The following is a 27,546-nucleotide window of genomic DNA, read 5'->3' as shown; positions in this document are numbered from 1 at the left end:
CAGTCAACCTTTCCACATGAGACATGCTCTCTAATTGAGACAGCGTACTGTAAATCTCTCAGCACCCTCTCTAAAGTTTCCACATCCTTCCTATAAATTGATAATTTACTTAAGTAATTATGATTATGAAGACATGTAGTCCTCTTTTATTGTCATTTAGTAATGCATGCATTAAGAAATGATACATTATTTCCTCCAGTGTGATATCACAAAACATAGGACAGACCAAGACTGAAAAAACTGACAAAACCACATAAAATAGCATATAGTTACAAACAGTGCAACAATTACCGTAACTTGAAGTCCGTGAGCACAGTAAAGTTCAAAGTTTCTCAAATGTCCCACATCTCACACAGACGGGAGAAGGAAGAAAAACTCTCCCTGCCATGCCGACCACAGTCCGACTCTGAGTCACCCGAAAACTTCGATCTCTGATCAGTTCTCCGACACCGAGTACTGAGCACCATCTCTGTCCAAACGATTCAACGACCTCCTCGGTCCCCAAAAGCAGGCAAGGCCGGGGATTTTGAGGCCTACCCTCCAAAAGATTCCCAACCACACAGTAACAACAGCAGCGAACGGGCATTTCAGAAATTTCTTCAGATGTTCCTCTGTGTTTTCACGTCCATTTTCCATCAAATCAGAATTGTCCACGGCCCCTTTTTAACAGATACGATATCATTTTTCACCGGAGGGCTGCGTACACGCAGGCGCATCGCCATCTTCTCCTCCTGTCTTTATCTTAATTAATTACAAAAATGCAACCAGAACTGAACAGAATGCTCGAAGTGTTGTCTAACCAGGGTCTTATAGAGCTGCAATATGACCTCTCGGCTTTTGTAGTCTATCCCCTGACTAATTAAGACTAACAGCTTACACCTCCTTAACCATCCTATAAACTTGCACTGCAACTTTGGGGGGGGGGGGGGTCTGTGGTCTGTTCCTCCACATTGCTAAGAATCCTGCCATTGACCTTGTATTCTGCCTTCAAGCTCAATTTTCCAAAGTGTACAGTATCACTTCACATTTTTCTGGATTGAATTCCACCTGCCACCTCTCAGCCCAGCTCTGATGTCATAACCTGTGACGGCCTTCTACAACACCACCAAACTTGGCTGCTTTAATAAATTACCTTTGTTGCAATAGCTATAATGGATACTAAGGTCAACCAGTACAGTTGGTTGGTTCATTGAATTTGCATCATGATATAATTCAATTTCAGGATGATATTCTGGATACATAGAGTGCACTGTCTTGGTTTATGCCAGTTGTTGTCATGTTTAATGCATATGCATGGTATGTTTTGCATTGCTTGACTGCCAAAGACTCCTGAAGGATTGCCTATATCATTATTGCTGGTTTAGTAAACAATCACTAATTGTTAAAAATAATAACCATTTATTTTGCAGGATGTTAAAACAATCATTCGCATAATTGGTTTAATTCTTAAAATGTGCACTGATGAATGAGATCTTTAATGGGATGAGGTCTGAGTACACTGCGATATCAATAGATCAATCCAAGAGTTCTAAATTGTACAAGATTTACAGTTCAAAAAGCTTTTAAAACACTCTTGCTCTTTCTGCATTCAAGTTGTTTTTTTTACAGAACGCAGGATGACGTTTTGGTGGCCTATAGTTTTTTTTAAGGTGAAGTTGGAGAATAAAGAAGTAAATGGGAGGGGACAGAATGTTTTGAAACATTTGTTGTGAACTGGTATAAATCTGTGGAGCATCTGTGAGCAATTGCATAGTGGAAGTACAATTACAGTAATTTTGTTGTGATGATGAAAGGCTTCTGAGATTTAGACCCTTTTTTTGTTCATTCCTGAGTTCCATTCTCTCTTATTACTTTCTGGTTATCTTTTCTGAACTCTGACCGAAATAATCATTGTTTTGATAATATCTGTAGGAAAAATATATAAGTTAAAGCTGAAGCTTCTGTTTGACAGTCTCCAAAGATCTGTGCCTTGTCCTGTTGAAGTACAAAGAATTTGAGCTTCTACATGTGTTTTCTGACTTAATGTTAAAGCTTACTTTTTGAAATCATGTGATCGAGATTCAGCATTTATGCACCTATAACAAGTCAAACCAGTCGGGGATGTAATGGCATCTGCACTAGACTTTGAGGCAAATGGTCCCACGTTTGAATCTGGCTGCCCCTTTACATGCTTTCCGTCCGTGCTGGGTTGAGTGTTGAGCTAGCACCTAGGTCTTGTAAACAAAAATACAGGCAAAAATGCTAAAGAAGTAGCAAGGTTGCCACTTTATGCGTCACAAGACGCGGAAAGAAGGAACAACATTCAAATTAACCTTTTCATTAAAATTAAACACATTATTTATTTGAGCCCATTGTCTGAGTTAGTCTGTGAGCCAGGACTCCAAATTTGGGCCACTGGTACCATATGGGGGAAATAATTCTTATAGTGATTTTCAGCAAGGTATACACCCCTAGTGCTAGAAAATAGGCGATAGCGTTGCGGCGGTGTTAACTTTCTGTGCAGCCCCCAAGGACATTGCCTCCGACCTGATGAAGGCATATGAGATTGGTGAGCAATGCTATGCAAGGATGAGAGACTTGAGGAAGACCCACCAACAAAGAAATTCCATGACCCAATGAAAACCAAAAAGCTGAAAACATTCAGTGATATGTGTAAGAAGAGAGAAGTGAAATCAAATGGGAGGGGAATCATCTTGAAAGCAGGCAGGTCTTTGTTTGGATGCATCATAGTGATGGCACAAGGGCACAGTCTATGTATGGAGGATATCCTTTCTCATCCCCTTGGACCATTGCCCTGGGCCCTGTCCACACCAGAAGGATCGCTGAGAAAAACAAATAAAGCTACTTTAGACACAACCTTGCAGAATCAGGGTATGGCTCTGAGGGAAGGCAGTCAGAGTAACAGAATAGATGTTGTGTTTGACACATACAGGGAGAACTCTAACAAGAATAGTGAAAGATCTCTACGGGGTGAAGAGACTGGTCATGAGTTGCAAGGTATCACAGGCACACAGATGGTGAGGCAGTGGAGGAGCTTCCTGACCAAAGTCAGTAACAAAAATAGTCTCATTAGTTTCATAGTTCATGAACGGAGGAAGGTGGAGTACAGAGCAAAGCTACAGGAGAATATTCTGTATGCAACTGTGAATGACAAATGATACAGAATCACATCTCAAGACAGCGAGGAGGTGTCAGCTCTTCAGTGTCAACAAGAAGAAGCAGATGGCTGTCTACTTCTCCATGCTGCCTATGCCACAAGAGAGGGATACCAATCTCTAGTGGGAGGGTGAACAGCCAGAAGTCGTAGTCCATGTAGATACCAATGATATGGGTAGGGCAAGTGATGAGGTTCTGCATAGGGTGTTCAGGGAGTTGGGTGCTAATTTAAAAGCCAGGACCTCCAGGGTTGTGATCTCAGGGTTGCTACCTGTGCAGTGTGCTAGTGAGGCCAGAACTAGGAAGATTATACTGTTTAATATGCGGCTAAGGAGTTGGTGTAGGAGGGAGGGCATAAGATTTTTGGATCATTTGGCTCTTCAGCATTGGCAAGCTTGTTTTTAGTTGGCAGGATTCCCAAGCTTTACTCTTTGGAGAGAAGGAGGATGAGAGGAGACATGATAGAGGTGTACAAGATAATAAGAGGAATAGATAGAGTGGATAGCCAGTGCCTCTTCCCCAGGGCACCACTGCTCAATACAAGAGGACATGGCTTTAAGGTATGGGGTGGGAAGTTCAAGGGGGATATTAGAGGAAGGTTTTTTACTCAGAGAGTGGTTGGTGCGTGGAATGCACTGCCTGAGTCAGTGGTGGGGACAGATCCACTAGTGAAGTTTAAGAGACTACTAGACAGGTATATGGAAGAATTTAAGGTGGGCGGTTATGTAGGAGGCAGGGTTTGAGGGTCGGCGCAACACTGTGGGCTGAAGGGCCTGTAATGTGCTGTACTATTCTAAAAAAAAAATCTCCCCCTTTTTACCTCAACTTCTTTCCTCCTTCAATACGTGAAACATTTCAACTTTTGACTATGCTTTTGGTCAACTGTCCTAATTCCATTACTTGTTACAACATTGGTGTAGCCTAATTGTATATTTTAGGATCCTTAGTACAACAACAGAGAAGATCATTGACAGTAATACACTGCTATCCTATTATCTGGAAATTCTGAGAGACCAAAATTCATTTGGTCGCATCCCTGTTTTCGTGCTCCCTTTAAGTTCACTGGGCAGTTCCCACACTGAACTTAAACTCAAAGAACTTAATGAAGCATTCGTTTTGCCACATGTTGAGTACTATGCACAGTCCTTGTAACCAGAGTATAGGAAGGTTGTGATTGCACTGGAGAGGGTGCAGGAAATACACGTTTGTATTTATCAGGATGTTACCAGGGAGTATTTCTGTTATGCGCAGAAATTGGATGGTCTGTGTTTATTTCTGTGATGCTTGGCTCCATGACAAGTATAATAGTTTCTGTTCAAATGAATTTAAGGCATTGGCTTCTGAGCAAAAATCAATTATTCTGTTTTCTTTTACTTAAGTTGGTTTCCATGATTGATTCTTCGTTGTGGTTCTATGTTTTAATATTTGCCATGACCTGAACGTTGATGTAAAATGTTTGCAAACATTTTGAGGCTCTGGTCATTCTGACAGCTTTAAAATCTGTGGACTCCTTCCCCCCCCCACCCCCACCCAACCTTCCAGAAGCTTGGTTCTTGAAAATAGTTTTGAACTGTCTCCAATGCTGTGCTGAAGCAGTCCAAAATGCTTGAACTCTTTGGTAGGCTATGCTTTGGTAAACAGAAACTCTGGCCCGATTTTAATTCAGTTGTATATGTAATATGTAATTATGTAATAGAAGTTATGGCATCCATTAGTCTCGCAAAACCATGGATCTGCGCCTGGAAAGTCTTGCTTCAGTCTCTCCAGGGTGCAGGCCTGGGCAAGGTTGTATGTAAGACCGGCAGTTGCCCAAGCAGCAAGTCTCCCCTCTCCATGCCACCGATGTTGTCCAAGGGAAGAGCAAGGGCCGATACAGCTTGGCACTAGTGATATCGCAGGAGTTGCCAGAGCGAGGTTGAAAGTAGGGTTGGACTGCCTTAGGGACTCCAGCTCCGGATTTGCCCTCAGGGTTTACTCCGGAAGCCTTTCCCATAAGTGGGTATGGTCACAAGGCAGCAGAGGTTTGAAATCAGAGTTTTCCCTCTCTTGGGTGGACTGCCCTCCCAGGCTGAGTTGCTCCATCTACCCGAAGCACTGGTTTTAAGGCGCCAGGACCCGCCTTCGCCCCTTCTCCTGTCAGTAGAAACAGTTCTGCCGGGCTTAGAGGCTAAGCCACACGAGAAGGCCAGGAGTTGGACTTGGTTGTCAGACACATGCGCCTCAGTGAAAGTTATACTGAAGAGCTTATTAAGGTTAATGACAATATATCGACCTAAGGGAACTGAGAGTAATTGGAGAATGATGTAAAGTAGTTGTTAGGAAGTCCAGAGTAATTGGTGATCAGTTTATTATTGTCACATGTGCAAAGGTACTATGAAAAACTTATTTTGCTTGCTTTCTGTACAAATCATTTCATTAAAACAGTTAATTGAGGTAGTACAAGAGAAAACAATAGCAGAATGCAGAATCCACATGTAAAATGCCAGAGGAACACAGCAAGTTGGATAGCATCTATGGAGTTTCGAAGAGAAAATTAAAGTTTCTATAGGGTAGGCATACACTTGAAGTCTTCACAGTGGAGCAAAAGATGCACAGAAGTTCAAAGTAAATTTATTATCGAGGTACATGTAGGTCACCATATACAACCCTGAGATTCATTTTCTTGTGGGTATTTACAAAGAAACATGATAGAATTCATGAAAAACTGCACACAAGATGGACAACCAATTTGCGAAAGAACAAATTACAAATATAAAAAGGGAAAATATAATAATACATAAGCAATAAATATCAAAAGCATGAAATGAAAAGTCCTTGAAAGTGAGATAAGTCATTAAGTTGTGGGAACAGTTCAGTGTTTGGGTTGAGTGAAGTTGTCACTTCTGGTTCAAGAGCAAGCTTCCAGCATCTACAGAATCTTATGTTTATAGAATGCAGAATAAAGTGTAAGAGTTTCAGTGTGTGCAGAGAAGGTAGACAGTGACTCAAGGCCATGATGAGGTAGATTGTGAGGTCAAGAATTTATCTTGTACTGGCGGATGGTTCAATAGCCTTAAAATAATGAGATATAAGTTGTCTTTGTGTCGAGTGGTATGTGCGTTTGGGCTTTTGTATTCCAACACTGTCAGATGCTTGTCACTTACATCGTTGTCGAGTTTTTCCAACAACTTGAATTTCTCTGTTATAGATGACCATAAATGCTTGTTTTCTTTTCACTATTCCCCATGGGTATCTGCAGGCTTTTTTGACATTTTCAACAAGATCTTCACAATAGAGAGCAAAGAATAAGTGCAGAGCACATGGTAATCACTGTGAGTAACGCGTGGTCTGTCTATGACGACTGCTGAAAACAGGTGCCAGCAGAACCCCGCGCAGCTTGTGTGAGGTCTTTTCACAGAACTGTCTGTGCTGCATAGAGACCTGTACGTCGCTTGGGAACCTTCCCAGTGCCTTGTGGAATTTTCTGCTTGTGCCTTGTTAAATTTTCTATTTGTCATGTCAGCACTCAAAATTTTGATTTTGGTGGTTATAGGAGTTTGGATTTTTGAATAAGGGGTGTTCAACCTGTAAATGGAAGGATACTAAATAAATACAGAGGAATAGAGGACCCTTTGCAGAATGCTATAAAGCCTCCATGTATTACAATGGATTTTTAAAAAAAATGTGTTTTAAAAATATTTGAATCAGTTGCATCAACTTTTAATCTGAGTCAATGTAACTGGAATAACAACGCTTGCATGCTGCAGAGATCTGTTAAATTTAAGTATTCATATTTTGTGCTTTATATTTCCACAAAAGTTTTGTGTATGTAAACGATAAGATGTATCTGGGTGTAAATATAAAGATATGGATTAAAGGCCAAAATTCTGAAAATCCACTGTGTTAAAAGAAATGGTATTCATCTTCAATGAACCTGCAAATCTGGTCTGTCTTTGCAGTCACTTATTACATACTTCTAAGATAATGTTCCTCATTTACTCTGCAAAAAAGGTGAACTGTGGTCATTCTGAATGTTGTTCTGATGCTTTAGCATTTGATTTACAAAGGGTTCACAAACTTTTTCTTGAAACTGTATGATATTCAGTAAACACTGAAGAGAAATAAACATTAAAATTCCTGACTGTCTCCTGCAATTCCACACGTAGACAGCCCAGATGCTCTTTGAAAGGATCTAGTTTCTCCCTAGTCACCTTTTCAGTCTTGAAATAACTGATGAACCTTTTGGGACTATCTTTTACCATGGCACTTTGGACTGGAGTGGAGGATACAACAAAGGAACGGGCCCTTCAGCCCATCAGCTCTGCACTGAACACCAATCACCAATTTACTGTTAATCTTCCAACAATTAGCCTTTCAACCAGCATGTCTTGGGATATGAAAGGAAAACAATGCAACTGAAAGAATCCCTCCAGGTCATAGGGAGAACATACAAACTACACAGACAATGCACAAGATCATTCGGGAGGCAGAGGCAGAAATTAGAGAGGAGTTACAGGGAGATAGTCACCCCTAAGAGTCAGGAGACAGGTAGCTGGGTGACTGTCAGGAGAGGAAAGGGGAATAGACAAAATGAGCAGAGCACCCCTGTGGCCGTTCCCACCAATAATAAGTACATCGTTTTGGATACTGTTGATGGGGATGACCTACCAGGGACAAGTTGCAGTGGTTGCGTCTCTGGCACCAAGACGGGACCCTCAGCTCAGAAGGGAAGGAGGGAAAAGAGGAGAGCAGTAGTGATAGGGGATTCGATAGCTAGGGAGATAGATAAGAGGTTCTGTGGAAGAGAGCAGGAATCCTGGATGGTCTGTTGCCTCCCTGGTGCCAAGGTCTGCGATATCTCGGATTGTGTTCTCAGTATTCTCAAGAGGGAGGGTGAGCGGCCGGATGTCGTGGTCCATGTAGGGACCAATGACATGGGTAGGAAGAGTAAGGAGGTCCTGAAGGTGAGTTTAGGGAGTTAGGCGCCAAGTTAAAGGACAGCACCTCCAGGATAGCAATCTCAGGATTGCTACCAGTGCCACGTGCAGGCAGGTTTAGAAATAGTAAGATAGTGCAGATCAACACGTGGCTGAAGACATGGTGCAGGAGTGAGGGCTTCAGATTTATAGATAATTGGGCAGTTTTCCAGGGAAGGTGGGACCTGTTCCGGGGGGACGGTTTACATCTGAACTGGATGGGGACAAATATTCTTGCAGGTAGGTTTGCAAGAGAAGCTCCAGTGGATTTAAACTACAAACGTAGATACATGGGGGGGGGGGGCAGGGAACCAGAATGTAGGAACAGATGTAGGGGAGAAGGAAGAAAAAGAAAATAGTAAAGTTGTTTGCGCCGTTAGTGATAAACGGAGAGTAAGAAGTGGAAAATTTCTTAAACGCATTTATTTTAATGCGAGGAGCATTATAAGAAAGGTGGATGAGCTTAGAGCATAGATTGATACCTGGAAGTATGATGTTGTAGCTATTAGTGAAACATGGTTGCAGGAGGGGTGTGATTGGCAACTAAATATTCCTGGAGGGACAAGAGGGGGAGGTGTTGCATTGCTTGTCAGAGAAAATATTACAGCGGTGCTCTGGCAGGATAGATTAGAGGGCTCGTCTAGGGAGGCTATTTGGGTGGAATTGAGGAATGGGAAAGGTGTAGTAACACTTATAGGAGTGTATTATAGACCACCAAACGGGGAGTGAGAATTGGAGGAGCAAATTTGTAAGGGGATAGTAGATATTAGTAGTAGGCACAAGGTTGTGATTGTGGGTGATTTTAATTTTCCACACATAGAATGGGAAGCCCATACTGTTAAAGGGCTAGATGGTTTGGAGTTTGTAAAATATGTACAGGTTAGTTTTTTTGCAGCAATACATAGAGGTACCAACTAGAGAAGGGGCAGTGTTGGATCTCCTGTTAGGGAATGAGATAGGTCAGGTGACAGAGATTTGTGTTGGGGAGCACTTCAGGTCCAGTGATCACAATGCTATTAGTTTCAATATAATTATGGAGAAGGCTAGGTCTGGACCCACGGTTGAGATCTTTGATTAGAGAAAGGCTAACTTTGAGGAAATGCAAAAGGATTTAGAAGGAGTGGATTGGGACAATTTGTTTTATGGGAAGAATGTAATAGAGAAATGGAGGTCATTTAAAGGTGAAATTTTGACAGTACAGAAACTTTATGTTCCTGGTAGGTTGAAGAGAGATTTAGGCCAGTTAGAAGAGTGGGCTGAAAGATGGCAGATGGAGTTTAATGCTAATAAATATGAAGTGCTACATTTTGGTAGGACTAAGCAAAATAGGACATACATGGTAAATGGTAGGTCATTGAAGAATGCAGTAGAACAGAGGGATCTAGGAATAATGGTGCATAGTTTCCTGAAAGTGGAATCTCGTGGGTAGGGTGGTGAAGAAAGCTTTTGGTATGCTGGCCTTTATAAATCAGAGCATTAATTATAGGAGTTGGGATGTAGTGTTGAAATTGTAGAAGGCATTGGTGAGGCCAAATTTGGAGTATTGTGTACCGTTCTGGTCAACAAATTATAGGAAAGATGTCAACAAAATAGAGAGAGTACAGAGAAGATTTACTAGAATGTTGGCTGGGTTTCATCACCCAAGTTACAGAGAAAGGTTGAACAAGTTGGGTCTTTATTCTTTGGAATGTAGAAGGTTGAGGGGGGGACTTGATAGAAGTATTTAAAATTATGAGGGGGATAGACAGAGTTGACGTGGATAGGCTTTTTTCATTGAGAGTGGGGGAGATTCAAACAAGAGGACATAAGTTGAGAGTTAAAGGGCAGAAGTTTTGGGGTAACATGAGGGGGAACTTCTTTACTCAGAGAGTGGTGGCTGTGTGGAACGAGCTTCCAGCAGAAGTGGTAGAGGCAGGTTTGATGTTGTCATTTAAAGTTAAATTAGATAGCTATATGGACAGGAAAGGAATGGAGGGTTATGGGCTGAGTGCAGGTCGGTGGGACGAGGTGAGAGTAAGAGTTTGGCAAGGACTAGAAGGGCCGAGATGGCCTGTTTCCGTGCTGTAATTGTTATATGGTTGTATGGTTATATCAGGGCTGAACTGATCAGTCTCTGACACTGACACTGTATCACTGTGACTCCCTTTAACAGTTTAAATCAAAGCCCAGATTCCCAATCTGGAAAAAAAAATTCTGCAGATGTTTTGTTTATCATTAGAGCATATATCTGGAAATCCTTTGCTTAATTTGTTTGTGTCGATACCATCCATAGCATAAATCATCATTTGTATCTATATCCTGTAATATGTATCGATAAATTAAGAATTTAAGAAGGATAGCGTAGATAAATGCTTAACAGTAGGAGCTGTGACTGAACCTGCAACCTTAAAGTTGAGAAAATTGGCTTTTGAGGGAAAAAAAATCACTGCAAAATTAACTTTGGAATAACTAAGTCCATGATATTTTATTTGTACTGGTGTTTCAGCCCTCATATATGTATGATTTATGAGTAAATGTTTCTGTCCTTTTTCAGTAACATTGCGGAAGCCTTAGTGAGTAAAGGCCTTGCCACAGTTATCCGTTATCGACAAGATGATGATCAACGTTCTTCTCACTATGATGAGCTACTTGCTGCAGAGGCCAGGTAATATGACAACTGGAATTTTGGGAAAAAAAAGCATGAACTTTTTTTATATGGGAACTAATGATATGAAAATGTAACCTTCATTTAAAAAAATGTAACTGATATTTAAATATGGTATGTAATTTAATGTAAGAGTACTTATGTTGAAATAATGCACTTGAAGAGGTTGTAGTTTTTGATCTTCTCTCTGCTTAATAACGTGATTCGTTACTTATGTGCATAGACTTCAGAATTGTGAAGATTTTGATGCTATCTTGGTGTGGATCCACAGAGATTGAAACAGTTCTCAAGAACAATCTGATTTTTAACTGTCTGTTCACTGCCGTGTCTTTCATTAATGAAGTATTGCAAGGAACAATGTCTGTGTTTGAAACGATGTGGTGAAGGTTGTCAGTTAGTAATCAAACAATTGACACTGAAGGGGGCAATGGGACCAGTGACTAAATGTTTGATCCAAGTGTTGCATGTTCAGATAAGTGGGGAGATTTTAGGAAAGAACAGTTAAAAGCTCAGATGCTAATTGTAGAGTGAAGAGAAATGTTTGAAATAGTAATAACACATTGCAAAAATACCTTGGTAAAGCGATTGCATCATATCAGGGTTTGAGAAAGCGAATAATGTACCTAATTATTTTGTTTCAACCTCTTGTATTGATCCTAAAATGTTTTAAATATTATTTAATATTAATGGGGGCAAGATTGGTGGCTGCTGTCATTTGGGAGAGAAAGCTGAAAGAAGACTAGAACACAGTAGTGGGTGCGTGGAATGCACTGCCAGTGAAGGTGGTAGAGGCAGATACTGTATCTTTTAAGAGACTAGACCCTTAGATAGGTGCATGGAGCTCAGAAAAATAGAGGGCTAAGCAGTAGGGAAATTCTGGACAGGCTCTGGAGGAAGATACATGGTCGGCACCATAGTGTGAACCGACGGGCCTGTGATATGCTGTGGATTTTTTATGTTCTAACTCCTGATGAGTTCGTGAGCAGCAGTTTATCTTTCACATAATCACATTACCTCTTCCTACACTGTGCAGACTTCCTTGTAAGTAAAATGGCACATCCCAAATGTGATCACCAAAGTTAGTTCTATTTGTACTTTTAAATTACTTCCATTTATTTGATGATTACAGAATAATACAGCACATTCAGGGTCCTTTAGCCCATGATTTTGACCTGACCTGGCCTGTATAAACATACCACATGATCAATCTAACCCTTCCCTCCTACTTAGCCCATAACCCTCCATTCTTCTTATAGCCATGTGCCTGTCTTGAGAGTCTCTTAGACGTACCTAATTTTAGCCTCTGCTACTACCCCCAACAATAGGTTTTAGGCACCTATCATTCTCTTAGTCTGTGAGCCAGTAGGGTTGGTCGGTACCATCTGAGGGGAATAATGCTCATGGTGATTTTTGGCAAGGTATACATCTCCAGTGTTAGAAAATACGTGATAGCATTGCACCAGTGGTAGCTTTATTACTTCAAATAAGTAATGACTTTTTGTATATATTCCATATTAACATCAGTACAGCAGAAAATGATACCCCACACCCTAAAAGGTAAAAAAAAAACCTCATTTGGAGAGATTTCTGGAGTTTTATCAATGTCATGATATTTTCCATATTGTTGTATCAAATCAAACCAATCTTAAGCTTTTGTCATAGCATATAGAATTACACTACAATAATTCAAATGCGGAGTTCCATGCGACCATGACCTAGGCCCCATTTCGTTGTAAAATGAATATATTTAATCAAAGACCGCTTTCCATACTTTCATAACCTATTTATAATCATAATAGTTTTCCACGTCTTCCGTGTCTTCCACATCTTCATCTGAACTTTCCACGCTGTCTGAGGTGGATGCCTGGTTATCACAATCTGCCGGTCTACACATTTCAGTACACCTGAGGCTACTGGGAGCAAACATTTTTTTGGACGGTTACAGGCCAGTAGATCCAGGACGGCATCGGGTGCTGGCTGGCCTTCCATTCAGTGCACCACCAACTGTTTAGCTTCCTCGTCTCTCTCCATCTTCCATCCTCTGCCAACAGGGCTTGGCACTTGTGGGTCCTTCTCCAAACATCTTCTCCATATACCAGCCTGGCAGCTGGCTCACTGTGCATGTTTTGTTAAGCAGTCCTTGCATGGTGGGAGTTGATGACTTTTGATTTCACCTTCTTTGGCACAGAAAAGGTGACACCTGAGCTCATTGACCTTGGTGGTTGATGCTTTTGGGGCATACAGGAAACATGTAAATGCCTCCAGTTTGTCCATCAGTTCTGGGGAGAGGTCCGATTCCTGACCCAACTCTAAGAATGTGAACTGAGTTTCCTTGTTGCTGGTCCAAAGTTTTAGGGCACTTGTCTTTCTCAGCGATCCTTCTGGTGTGGACAGGGCCTAGGGCAATGGTCCAAGGGGATGAGAAAGGATATCCTCCATACGTACACTGCGCCCTTGTCCCATCACTATGATGCGTCCAAACAAAGACCCGTCTGCTTTCGAGATGATCGCCCTCCCATTTGATTTCACTTCTCTCTTCTTACTGTCACGTGACCGGCAACAATGAATTATCAATTGAGTCAGGTTTTATAAAAAAACATTTTTCTATTGTTGAGCAGAATTTAATAAAAGTACTCCTACGACTAACTTAACCGGAAGTTAACTGCTGTACGGCAACTCTGGAACAGTTCTTAAAAGGGTAAATCCGAAAGTCCAAGTGATTTACACAGTCAATAAGGAGAGACTTCACTGGAAATGGATTTCTTCGAAGACGTGACGTTACTGCTGATTTTCCAAAGGATTAATGACAAAGGAAATAAAATGGCTTAAAGGAACTGACCCTTTTTCTGGCGAGTGAACACTGCACAACTTTCCTGCTCTTGCAGGAGTTATCTCAGATACAGGTCACCATTTCTGGACGAATGCTGAATAAGCTCGATCCTTTATTAAACTGGCAAACGACTCCAACTTTATTTGATCCTTCAAGGTTCCAGTACTTTAGTAAGGTCTTCACTCTCCAATACTAGTGTAAAGGTAAATCCTAGGTACACCAAACAAAGCTGGCAGCGATTGGGGAAACTGCTGGCACAACGATACAATAGAAAGTAGAACTCCACTTCAAAACGAAATTGCATCATGAGACGAATACGCAGCATAACGGAGTAACTGACAAACTAAGCTGAAAACCTAACTGTGTCACAACAGGGTTCCCCTTTATACCTGTTGGAAACATGTCATCACGTGACCTCACACTGGTGGGAAAATTACACTCCACTATCACAAGACCGTTACATCATGCTCACAAGGTACCCACGAGGTATGTAACGTTACACATATCACTGAATGTTTTCAGCTTTTTGGTTTTCATTGAGTCGTGAAATTTCTTTGTTAGTGGGTCTTTCTCTAGTCTCTCATCCTTGAAGGTTGCATAGTGTTGCTCACCAATCTCATGTACCTTCATCAGGTCGGGGGCAATGTCCTTGGGGGATGCACAGAAAGCTACCACTGCTGGCTGCAGTGCTATCACATATTTTCTAGCACTAGGGGTGTATACCCTTGCCAAAAATCACTCCCCAGATGGTACCAGTAGCCCAAATTTGGGGTCCTGGCTCACGGACTATCTGTGTAAAGAAACCTCTCCAATTTTCCTCCATTCAGCTTAAATGGATGTGCTATGATATTGGCCATTGCCATCCAGGGTGAAGAGGTGCTAGCTACCCATTTGCCTGTCATAATTGATTTCTGCTTACCACTTCTCTGCACAATTCTGCATCCTGTCTATATCCTGTTGTGTCTTATGACAGCGTTCTACATGCTCCACATCACCACCAATCTTTGTGTCATCTGCAAATTATTAACCCACTTTTCCACTTCTTCATTGAATCAGTTATATTAAAAAATAATATGTGGGGTACCAGAACAGGACACTGCAGAATAACACGAGCCACTGACCAGCAGCCAGAATATGCTCCATCTACTACCACTCGTTGCCTTCTGTGGGAAAACTAATTCTGAATCCAAGAAGCCAAGTTTCCAAATTTTCCGGATTAGTTTACCATGGGGAAATTTGTCAAAGACCTTAATAAAATCCAGAAACTCCACACCTACTTCAAGTTTCTTGAACAATGGCACATTTGCCATCCTCCCGTCTTCTAGTGCCACTTCTGTGGGCAGGGAGGATAGAAAGATCATTGTCAACACCCCAGTAATCTCTTTTCTTGTTTACTGTACTAACCTGGGTTTTATCGATTCTGGCCCCTGGGACTGGTCTATCCTGATGTTTTTTCAAAAGCTCCAACACTGCTCCTTTCTTCCCTTGACATGCTTCTGCACACTAGCCTCTTCTACGGTGACCTCATATTGTCCCTCTTAATGGACCCATTGCAGTTTGCCTGTCGCCACAATAGGTCAATGGCAGATGCCATCTCAGTGGCTCTCCACACGGCTTTAGACCACCTAGACAACATAAATACCTACATCAGGATTTTGTTCATCGACTATAGCTCAGCATTGAAAACCATCATTCCCACAATCCTGATTGAGAAGTTGCAGAACCTGGGCCTCTCTAACTCCCTCTCATTTGGATCCTCGACTTTCTAACCAGAAGACTACAGTCTGTGCGGATTGGTGATAACGTATCCTCCTTGCTGACGATCAACACTGGCACACCTCAGGGGTATGTGTTTAGCTCACTGTTCTATGCTCTATACACACATGACTGTGTGGCTAGGCATAGCTTAAATACTATCTACAAATTTGCTGACAATACAACCATTATTGGTAGAATCTCAGGTGGTGACGAGGGCACACAGGAGTGAAGTATGCCAACTAGTGGAATGGTGCCGCAGCAACAATCTGACACTCAACGCCAGTAAGAGGAAAGAGTTGATCGTGGACTTCAGGAAGAGTAAGATGAAGGAGCACATACCTATCCTCATAGAGTGATCAGACGGGGAGAGAGAGAGAGCAGCTTCAAGTTCCTGGGTGTCAAGATCTCCGAGGATCTAACCTGGTCCCAACATATCAATGTAGTCATAAAGAAAGCAAGACGGCGGCTATACTCTATTATTTGTGTGGGTAGTCAGAGGTTTTCTTTCCAGGGCTGAAATAGCTAGCACGAGAGGGCATAGTTTTAAGGTTCTTGGAAGTAGGTACAGAGGAGATGTCAGGGTTAAGTTTTCTGCACAGAGAGTGGTGAGTGCGTGGAATGGGCTGCCGGTGGAGGTGGAAACGGTAGGGTCTTTTAAGAGACTCCTGGATGGATACATGGAGCTTAGAAAAATAGAGGGCTTATGGGTGAGCCTAGGTAGTTCTAAGGTACAGATTTGTTCGGCACAGCATTGTGGGTGGAAGGGCCTGTATTGTGTTGTAGGTTTTCTATGTTTCTATGTTTGAAGAGGTTTGGCGTGTCAACAAATATACTCAAAAACTTTTACAGTTGTACCGTGAAGAGTATTTTGACAGGCTGCATCATTGTCTGGTATGGAAGGGCTAATGCACAGGACCAAAAGAAGCTGCAGAAGGTTGTAAATCTAGTCAGCTCCATCTAGCCTACAAAGTACCCAGGACATCTTTATGGAGCGGTGTCTCAGAAAGGCAGCGTCCATTATTAAGGACATCCAGCACCCAGGGCATGCACTTTTCTGACTGTTACCATCAGGTAGGAGATGCAGAAGCCTGAAGGCACACACTCAGCGATTCAGGAACAACTTCTTCCCCTCTACCATCCGATTCCTAAATGGACATTGAAGCTTTGGACACTACCTCACTTTTTAAAATATACAGTCGTTCTGTTTTTGCACATTTTTAAAATCTATTCAATATATGTAATTGATTTACTTGTTATTATTATGTTTTTTTTTCTCTCTGTGCTAGATTCTGTATTGCATTGAACGGTTGCTGTTAAGTTAACAAATTTCACGTCACATGCTGGTGATAATAAACCTGGTTCAGATTCTGACTCTTCCCGGTGAACAGTGAAGCAAAGTATTCATAAGGACCTCCCCCAAGGCCTTCATGTCCCCTTTAGCTCTCCTAAGTCCCTTCTCAAGCTCCTTCCTGGCTACCTTATAACTCAGGAGCTTCTTAAAAACATCAAGATAGGTAAGTCCCTGTGAACAGTTAGGATGTACCCAAGGTACAACAGGAAGTGAGGAACAAAATTGCGGGAGCATTGACAATGATCTTTATGACCTCCCTGGCTACAGAAGTAGTACCGAGGATGGCAAATGTTTTGCTGTTCCCCCTTTATCCCTGACCAGTCCTCCCTTCACTCTAGTCATCTTTCTGTTGACCCTGTGACCTCTGTCTTAGAGGCCGATGTTAGGCTGTCTTTAAAGAGAGTGAAGCCTCGCAAGGGGGAAGGGCCCGATGGAGTACCAGGTAAGGCTGTGAAAACCTGTGCCAACCAACTAGCAGGAGTATTCAAGGACATTTTCAACCTCTCACTGCTATTGTGTGGAAGTTCCCACCTGCTTCAAGAAGGCAACAATTATATCAGTGCCTAAGAAGAATAGTGTGAGCTGCCTTAACGACTATTGCCTGGTAGCACTCACATTGACAGTGATGAAATGCTTTGAGAGATTGGTCATGACTAGACTGACCTCCTGTCTCAGTAAGGTCCTGGACCCATTGCAATTTGCCTATCGTCACAATAGGTTAACAGCAGATGCAATCTTAATGGTCCTCCACATGGCTTTAGACCACCTGGACAACACAAACACATATATCAGGATGCTGTTCATCGACTATAGCTCAGCATTTAATACCATCATTCCCATAATCCTGATTGAGAAGTTGCGGAACCTGGGCCTCTGTACCTCCCTCTGCAATTGGATCCTCAACTTCCTAACCGGAAGACCACAATCTGTGTGGATTGGTGATAACATATCTTCCTCACTGACAATCAACAATGGCGCACCTCAGGGGTGTATGCTTAGCCCACTGCTCTACTCTCTATATACACATGATTCTGTGGCTAGGCATAGCTCCAATACCATCTATAAATTTACTGATGATACAAATTACAAAGGGGTATAGAAAAGGCATGTGAAAAAAAAGGGCAATATCACTCTAGTCATGGGGGACTTGCATATGCAGGTAGATTGGGAAAATCAGGTTGCTTCTGGATGTCTAGGGTTGGTGTGATATGCGTCCCACCAAAACCAGGAAGTTGAGATGTCTCAACTAGCCAAGCTCTGATCTGCGTGAATACTATCGCCATGCAATTAGCCGTGTACAAAAAATAACAGATCGTACATTGCATACAATTGTAAAGGAAGTATATTTACTAATTTCAGCTTTACCGAACAGTTAGTAGGAAAAAGAATCAAAGAAAAAAGAAGGCATAGTTTTAAGGTGCTTGGAAGTTAGTACAGAGGAGATGTCGGTTAAGTTTTTTACGCAGAGAGTGGTGAGTGCGTGGAATGGGCTGCCAGCGGCGGTGGTGAAGGCAGAAACGATAAGGTCTTTTAAGATCCTCCTGGATGGCTACGTGGAGCTTAGAAAAAGAGAGAGATATGGGTAAAGCCTAGGTAGTTCTAAGGGAGGGACATGATTGGCACAGGTTTGTGTGCTGTATGTTTTCTATGTTTCTAAAAATCAAAAGGGCCCATTATCGTTAATCCAATCCAAATGTTCACATAAGTTGTAACTCATCTAGAAGTTGTCTTTAACTGATGTGCTGAACTCACAGTCTGCATGAAAGCACACACCACTTTCCAAATGTTACTTGAAATCCATCTTGATCAAACGAGCTCCTCCATGGGAGTATTGATCCTTCCTCCTTGAAGCACCTTGTGCAACAGGGATGGCATCCTCAGCCATCTTCCCCACTGTCTTCTCCCAGCTCTTGCCAAAAAGACCTCAGCCCATACGTGTCCTTCACAAAAAACATTGCCGTCCAACATTCTCCAGAACTTTCTCCTAATTTCACCATCCTGATTGGCTGGTACAATGTTCCTAATTTGAAGAATATATCCCCTTATCTTTAGCTCAAACCCAAACAGGCTAAAAGCAGAAGAGACTTCTCTTACGGAACTGCTAAAATTAACTAGCATTGCAGTTAAAATCTTAACCAGGGTGTTACACCCATATAAACTGCTAACTTTGCAATTCTGCATGTTAAGCCATTTTCGGTAACTATAAGGTGGCAAACTGCAGCTCTTTGTGTCCAGACATGGAAGAAAATGCATTGAACCCAGTTACTTAACCTGTCTACAGCTATTTTTGTCTGTCTCACATAGTGATTTTCTATCAGCAGATTTGGTGGTAGTATATTTATGTCCTTTATTTAAGCCATTAATGTAGTGTAATTAGATGGGGGTCTGGCACTTCTCCAGTTACAGCTTACCAACCTGAAAAAGATGCATTTATCCTGACTGTTTTCAATACTTGGCATTTGGCTACCTGCGCAAATATATTTTCTGAATGTGATTTTTCATCTAGCTATTTTTAAGATGCAATTACATTTTGGTCTAGTAAATACAGTTTTGGAGTCTCTGATTCATAATCAGGCTACTTGGCCCCTGACATGTTCACAACAATCAGTGTGTATTGATCCCATTTCTGAGCACTTGGTGCAGAGTCTTCCATCCCAAGCTGATTTAAGTGCTTGTCCTGCCTCTAGTCAGGTCAGTGACTCTGCACAGATCTCTCTGATGAGCAGTGTGTTTTACCTACTTGCCACACTCTGCATGAACAAGGTTTCCCTAAGATATAAGTTATGGCATCTTACCTTAAATCTGTACCCTTTTGTTTTCCCTATCTCTGATATGGGGAAAAATTTGTGCAGCGGAAATTTCATACCCTATCTGTACTTATAATTTTACGTACTTCAATTGTGTGTGATCTTAACTTCCTCTCCAGTCACTTCTAACCAAACTGCAACATCCATGGGAAACTTGATGTATCTCCTCTGCACTTTCCTCAGTGTAATCTCATCTTTCCAAGAGTGATGGCGATCAGAAATGCATGCAATAACCTGCTGAGAAATTGGAACATAATCTTGTTGCTTTTACATTCAGTGCCCAACTAATGATGGTCGGTGTCCCACATACCTTCTTTCTTTTTCTCATGTTATCTGTCTTTGCTGCTGCGTTTAAGTTCTTTGGATTTATATATCAAAGTTCCTCTCTTCCCCAGTATCTCCTTGGGCTCTCTCATACATGATCTACTGTATGTTCCATCCTATCAGTGGTTCAAAAATGCATTATTTTACATTAACTGGATTAAACACCATCTTTTGTTTCTAAACACAATTCACCAGCATATTGCTATAACTCTACATTGTATGAGTAGTGACCAAAACATGAACAGCCCCATCGCCCTGCCGAGTACACCATCAAGGCCTGATGCCTTGTGAGGGTTCACTCTCTTGAAAGATGCTTCATGAGAAGTAATGGATGCAACCCCTGCCACAACTACATGCACTCATGATGGCCTTCTGTAAGTCATACCTGGACTTGAAGAGTTCTGGAGGGGAGAGTATTTGTAGAGTGTTGGAGAACCACCAGTAATAGGCGAGATAATGTAATCTTTTGATGAACTATCAAACTGTCCAGTCAAAATTTCAAAAACACAAGAAATTCTGTAGATGCTGGAAATCTAAAGTAACACTTTTAAGATGGAGCTTAAACTTTTTGGTTCTTTTCACTAATTGACCTTGAGCATTTCTGTCTCTTCACTGTCTGTCTTCCCAGTTTTCCATGTCTGGACACAGTCCATTTATGCTACAATTCACTACTGGACGGAACTTAATGGTTGGCTTATTTTAATGACACCTGGTTTATCCCCTTGAATTTTCAACATAAATTGAAAGTGGGAGACGGAATAGTATAGCTATGAAAATTAAAGTATAGAGATTAGTAGAGCCCACTGCTCTACTCTATATATACCAATGACTGTGTGGCAAGGCATAGCTGAAATACCATCTATAAATTTGCTGATGATACAACCATTGTTGGTAGAATCTCAGTTGGTGATGAGAGGGCATACAGGAGTGAAATATTCCAGCTAGTGCAATGGTGCTGCAGCATCCACCTGGCACTCAACGTCAGTGAGATGACATACCTGATTGAGGACTTCCAAAAGGGTAAAATGAAGGAACACACACCAATTCTGATAGAGGGATCAGAAATGGAGAGAGTGAGCAGTTTCAAGTTCCTGGGTGTCAAGATCTCTGAGGATCTAACCTGGTCCCAAAATATCGATGTAGTTATAAAGCAGGCAGCACAGTGGCTATACTTCATTAGGAGTTTGAAGAGATTTGGTATGTCAACAAGTATACTCTAAAAACTTCTACAGATGTACTCTGCAGAGCACTCTGACAGGCTGCATCACTGTCTGGTATGGCGGACTACTGCACAGGACCGAAAGAAGCTGCAGAGGATTGTAAATTTGGTCAGCTCCAACTTGGGTTACTAGCCAACAAAGTACCCAGGCCATCTTCAAGGGTCAGTGTCTCAGAAAGGCAGCTTCCATTATCAACGACCACCAGCGCCCAAGGAATGCCCTTTTCTCACTGTTACCATCAGGTAGGAGGTACAGAATCCTGAAGGCTCACACTCAGCGATTCAGGAACAGCTTTTTCCGTTCTGACATCTGATTCCTAAATGGACATTGAACCCTTGGACACTACCTCACTTTTTTGTTTACTATGCAGTATTTCTGTTTTTTGCACTTTTTAAAATTTATTCAATATACGTATACTGTAATTGATTTACTTTATTATTTTTATTTCATTTTTTTTTGATATATCCTGTATCGCATTGAACTGCTGCTGCTAAGTTAACAAATTTCACATCACATGCCAGTGATAATAAACCTGATTCTGATTCAAATATGTGTATGATGTCTTCCTTAAGTTTTCCTTAACCCTACTTTCGTTTTAAGGCCATCAGGTGTCCCCTGTATGCTTTCTTAAGCTCCTTCCTGGCTAACTTATAACTCTCAAGAGCCCTATCTGATCTTTACTTCCTTCTTCCTTTTTACTAAATGTTCCACCTTTGTTGTCAATCATGATTTCTTTGCCTTACCATCCTTTTCCTGTCTCAGTGGGACAAATGTATTTGGAACCTCATACAAGTTCTCCCTAAGCAACCTACATATTACTGCAATGTTCCCTGAGAACATTGGTTCCCAATTTATTCTTTCGAGTTCCTGCATAATTCCACCATAATTAGTACTCTCCCAATTGAATACTTTACTGTACCGTTTGCTCCTATCCTTGACCATGGCTGTTGGAGGGGAAATATCTTGTTTTTTAAAGGCTGAGCGTGGTTTTCGGTAGGATGTAGCCAGGCTCAAATTAATAAGGTGAATGAATAGATGTGGATGGCGGTTTCTATGTACATTTTCAAAATTAAATATTTGTTACTATCCCATGCTTCTGATATATACTGGCTGGAAGTTGCATACAGCTGTGAAAATTGAATTTGTTTGCTTTCATAGAGCATCGATGCTTAAACCAAAGTTGTGGGATAAACAATTATCTAAAATGAAACCAAAGCTCAGTCAGTCAATGAGTTGACCCCAGTGAGGAGACAGAAATTGATTTCCTTATAACGTGCTGAGATGCTGATCTAAAAACTGTCACTTTGTAACAATGCCAGCAGATAAATGTGGTCACGCCCTATCCTCAAGTGCAATCTTTCTCAATTTGTTCCCCTTGTCAACCTCAGCTAAAAATCTGTGGAGGAGGATCTCACTGACATACACTTACCAATGAGGAATGTTACTAGAAGATTAATATTTTCTAAACAAGCCTCAAGAGTGGCTAAAATTTCTCATTTTTAAGATTCTTTTTATATTACCTTGCTCAATGTCAGCAAAATAGATCTAAGATGTCGATAAATGGATGTTTGCAGGTTGTGCTTTAGTGTAATTCAAGAGTTGCAAATGTTTATAGATAAATAGTATCTCCAAGAAATTGAAATTCCCCCCACTCCACTCTTGATTCATTTATGGAATGAGATCTCAAATCAGAGATATACAGGACTGAAACAGATCCTTTGGCCTAATGTATATGTCCACCAAGTTGCTGAACTGAGCTAGTCCCATTTGATTTCATTTGACCCATATTCTCCTGAGACTTTCCTATTCATATAATTTTCCAAATGCCTTCTAAACCGCCTCTTCTGCTTCCATTGGCACCTCATTCCATATAATCACTATCTGTGTCCTCCCCTGTTCCTATAAAATTTCTCCTTTTATTTTAAATTTGTGCCTTTAGTTTTGAAGTCCCTTGCCCTGACGGAGCAAAATTTTGACTATTCACTGTATAAATGCCCATTATAATTTTATAAACTTGTGGTTACCTCAAATCCTCCTATGTTCCTGGAGAAAAACAGTCCTAGCATGTCCAGCCTCTTGTTATAACCCAAGCCTTTTCAGTGGCATCCTCTTAAGTTTAATGATGTTCTTCCTGTAGCAGAACAAACATAACTGCATGCAGGACTTCATATGTGGCATTTGCTATTGCCCTGTAGAGGAAAACATTGATGTTCCACCTCTTGTATTCAGTATTCTAACTGATGAAGGCAAGTGTGCTAAGTGCTTCCTTCCCCACCTTTCCACTTCAGTCACCAGTTTCAATTAAAATTTTGTATAATTAATCTAAGGCTTTTTGAAACGTACATTAGGCTGGCGTATTTGGGTGTTATTCTCCATCTTCACATATTGTGTGTATTGGCTGTTCATCTTAATCTGACTTCTCTTCCTTTCCAGTCCTGATGAAGGGCTGCATGAGTGGCAAAGGTTAGCAAGCAGATGCAGCAAGTAATTGACAAAATTAACAGAAAGGTATTGCTTATTTGGAGAAGTGAATGACATTGTAGGAAGGTTGTGGTTCCGTTATATGGGGGGGGGGGGCGGTTTAGTAAATTCCTGGAAAATTATTGCTTATTGCTTGAAGAATTGAATACAAATGGTGGGTGTTGGAGGGGCAGGGAGGTTATGCTTCTGTTATAGAGGGAATTAGTGAGATCATATCTGGAGCAAAGTGTACAGTTGTAGTCTTCTATAAAAAATGATGTTAATGTGCTGAAAACAGATCAGAGAAAATATCGTACAGGAAGAACTATACTGAGAACTGATCTTAACTCAACCTGTTCTTAAGTCAGAAATAAACAGAAACAGCTGTGACAGGAGGGTGAGCCGGGGTAGGAAGAGCAGACAGCAGGTGACCTCAGTGGCTTAATGAGCAGGTACATAAAAGTTGCTGGTGAATGCAGCAGGCTAGGCAGCATCTCTAGGAAGAGGTGCAGTCGACGTTTCAGGCCGAGACCCTTCGTCAGGACTAACTGAAGGAAGAGTTGGTAAGAGATTTGAGAGGGGGAGGGGGAGATCCAAAATGATAGGAGAAGACAGGAGGGGGAGGGATGGAGCCAAGAGCTGGACAACTGATAGGCAAAAGGGATATGAAAGGATCATGGGACAGGAGGTCCGGGAAGAAAGACAGGGGTGGGGGGGGGGACTCAGAGGATAGGCAAGGGGTATATTAGAGGGACAGGGAGAAAAACCAACCTGTATAGGCAGGTAGGCAGAAGAGTTGGGGTGGCCATGTTGATAGAAAAAATAAAATCAAGTCCTTAGAAAGAAGTAACTTGGGATCAGAAGATGCAGAATCCCTGTGGGTAAAGGTGAGAAACTTCAAGGTTAAAAAGACCCTGATGGGAGTTGTATACAGACCTCCAAACAGTAGCCAGGAAGTGAGCTACAAATTACAAAGGGGTACAGAAGCCGAAAGGCACACACCCAGCGATTCAGGAACAGTTTCTTCCCCTCTACTATCCGATTCCTAAATGGGCATTGAACCCTTGGACACTACCTCATTTCATTTAATATATAGTATTTTTGTTTTTTGCATTTTTTTAAATTGATTTGATATATGTATGCTGTAATTGATTTATTATTATTATTTTAGTTTGTGGTTTTCTTCTATATTATGTATTGCATTGAATTGCTGCTGCTAAGTTAGCAAATTTCACGTCACATGCTGGTGATAATAAAACTGATTCTGAGATGCATCGGGATTTGGGAGTCCTCTTGCAGGATTCCCTTAAGGTTAACCTCCAGGTTGAGTCGGTGGTGAGGAAGGCGAATGCAATGTTGGCATTCATTTCTAGAGGAATAGAATATAGGAGCAGGAATGTGATGTTGTGGCTTTATAAGGCACTGGTGAGACCTCACTTGGAGTACTGTGGGCAGTTTTGGGCATGACTTAAGGATTGAAGGGCGCCCATTCAGAACAGAGATGTGAAGAAAATTTTTTAGCCAGAGGGTGGTGAATCTGTGGAATTTGTTGGAACGGGCAGCAATGGAGGCCAAGTCATTGGGTGTATTTAAGGCAGAGATTGATAGGTATCTGAGTAGCCACGGCATCAAAGGTTATGGTGAGAAGGTGGGGGAGTGGGACTAAATGGGAGAATGGATCAGCTCATGATTAAATGGCGGAGCAGACTCCATGGGCCGAATGGCCGACTTCTGCTCCTTTCTCTTATGGTTTTATCTTTGTATAAAGCGCAGAGTGTAAATCCATTTTTAGCAGAAAAATCTATCTTTAATCACAATAGTTAGAGATGTGATGTCCCCCTCCTGCCAGTATGTGGTATTTACAAATATGCTTCAACAGGACTGCACATCTGAGACACCTCTTGCAGAGTTTAGATGGATTATTTAATTCTTGTGTTTCCTTGCTAATATCACTTTCATAGCTCATTTAACAAAGAAAGTTATGCAGTTAGCAGGGGTATTCATTTAACAGATGTGGGCTAGGTTAGTGAACTGTGGTCTCAATGGTACAAAATCAGTGGGTGATTGTTAAATTATTTCAGTTGAGTGCCCATGAAATAGATCTGAAGTACCTCCTGTGTTGCTAACATTATTGTGCACCTACTTGTATATTCACCATGGGTAGTGTTTGCTTTTTGATGTGTGGAATTATAATCCTAATTTAATTCAACACAATGTCCTCCAAATTGAATGGATGTCTGTATCATGTTTGACTTGGTCAGTGGTTGTATCTTGGCCAATTTGCATTGCATTCATTGCTTAGCTAATCTGATATTCTACACCATGTCAGTTTAAGTGGGAGCATCTTAAAGGTGGATTATTGATGAGTCATAAATTTGAATTCCAGTATTGCATTTGAGGACTTCAAATTTATGCATTTGATAACCATTTTAGTCAATCTTTGGGACTGTTTCGTCGAGCACCTCCGCCAAAAGCAGAGCTTCCTGGTGGCCAATTCAAATTCCCATTCCTTTTTCACATGTCAGTCCACGACCTCCTCTTGTTCCACAATGAAGCCACCCTTTTCTTCCATCTGGGTAGCCTCCAACCTGATTGCATAAATATCGCTTTCTCCTTCCATTAAATATATTTTCCCCTCCATCTCCTGTCTCTACTATTCCCTACTCTAGGCTCTTGCATCTTCTCAGCTGTCTGTCACCTCCCCTGGCACCCCTCCTTTCTTCCCTTTTTCCTCTGGTCCACTCCTCATTCCTGTCAGATTCCCTTTCTCCAGCCCTTTATCTTTCTCACCCACCTGACTTCACCCATCACCTTCCTGCTAGCCTTCTTTCCTTCCCCGCACTTTTTATTCCAGTGCCTTCCTCCTTGTTTTCACACTCTGATGAAGCATCTCAGCCCGAAATGTTGGCTGTGTATTCATTTCCATAAATGCTGCCTGACCTGCTGAGTTCCTCCAGCATTTTGGGTGTATTGCTTTGGATTTCTAGCATCTGCAGTACTTCTTGTGTTTTTAATCTTCATATTACGGTAGGGGAGGGGTGGGTCAGTTGTTCATACAAAATAGCTCATATTATGAAGCCACATCAACTGCGCATCTATCAAAAATATAAAGAAGTAATTTCTGATTTATTTTTACTTTTTACCTCCTGCAATTTTCATACGAGCAATTCAGACACTTGGTACTTGTAACGTAGTGTCATCTATTGCTGCTCTTCCTTTTTGTAGCAAGAATAACATATGTACATAACATGCAGATGTGCATGAAATGTAATATGTACTGAGTGGAGAACATGCCATTACAGCAAATTATTATAAAGATGTTGAAACACTGTGGTTCTGTCGCTGCGCAAGTCTAGAGAAGACAACCACAGGCCCTGCTAAACGTGTGAGATTGAGGTGCGAGCCCACCCCAAAAGCCCCTGTTTGTGTGGATGCTGTGTGATTTGTTACCTTGTTACAGTCGGCCCTCCTTATCCGTGAGGGATTGGTTCCGGGACCCCTCGTGGATACTAAAAAATGTGGATGCTCAAGTCCCTTATTCAACCTGTCTCTATGCGGTGGACCTTAGGACCCAGTGGAACCACAGACCTTATTTCTGTTCACAAAAATAATCACGATCACGATAGAAACTAAAGTGGAAATAATAAAGCAGTTGGAAAGAGGTGAAACGCCATCGGTCATTGGAAAAGCGTTAGGCTACAGTCGGTCAACGATCTGAACAATTTTAAAGGATAAAGTGAGAAAGACCCTGCCCTGATGAAAGCTACAATCATTACTAAGCAACGCAGTGGTTTAATTATTGGGTTTTGGGGTTTTGGGTTTCTGATCCTGCACATCAACCTGGCACGATGGAGAGTGTGCTCAGGAGCGGTCTGTCACTGGATCGAACTCAGTGCTGAAACATACGTTTCTTAAGTGTTTTATATGCATAGAAAGGTAAAATATATACTATATACTCAGACAAATGTTTGACTAACTGACGCTAAATAATACTGGATGTACCTGTTCCGACTTACTTAGTAAGAGAACTTCTGTTTTTTT

At 41.5% G+C, this 27,546-nt stretch overlaps 1 protein-coding gene across 1 annotated transcript in view; it reads left to right on the top strand.

The window, feature by feature from the left end:
- snd1 (staphylococcal nuclease and tudor domain containing 1) overlaps positions 1-27,546 on the top strand; it is a 952,477-nt gene that overhangs the window by 249,484 nt on the left and 675,447 nt on the right. Inside the window, exon 13 of the mRNA XM_063072967.1 lies at positions 10,645-10,755. Within this exon, the coding sequence (XP_062929037.1) occupies positions 10,645-10,755 (111 nt within the window). The remainder of the gene's footprint in view (positions 1-10,644; positions 10,756-27,546) is intronic.

This window comes from Mobula hypostoma, chromosome 20 (genome assembly GCF_963921235.1).
Source record: "Mobula hypostoma chromosome 20, sMobHyp1.1, whole genome shotgun sequence".
NCBI lineage: Eukaryota > Metazoa > Chordata > Chondrichthyes > Myliobatiformes > Myliobatidae > Mobula > Mobula hypostoma.
Note: the sequence above shows the minus strand (reverse complement) of the source record. Positions and strands in the feature narration are given on the sequence as shown.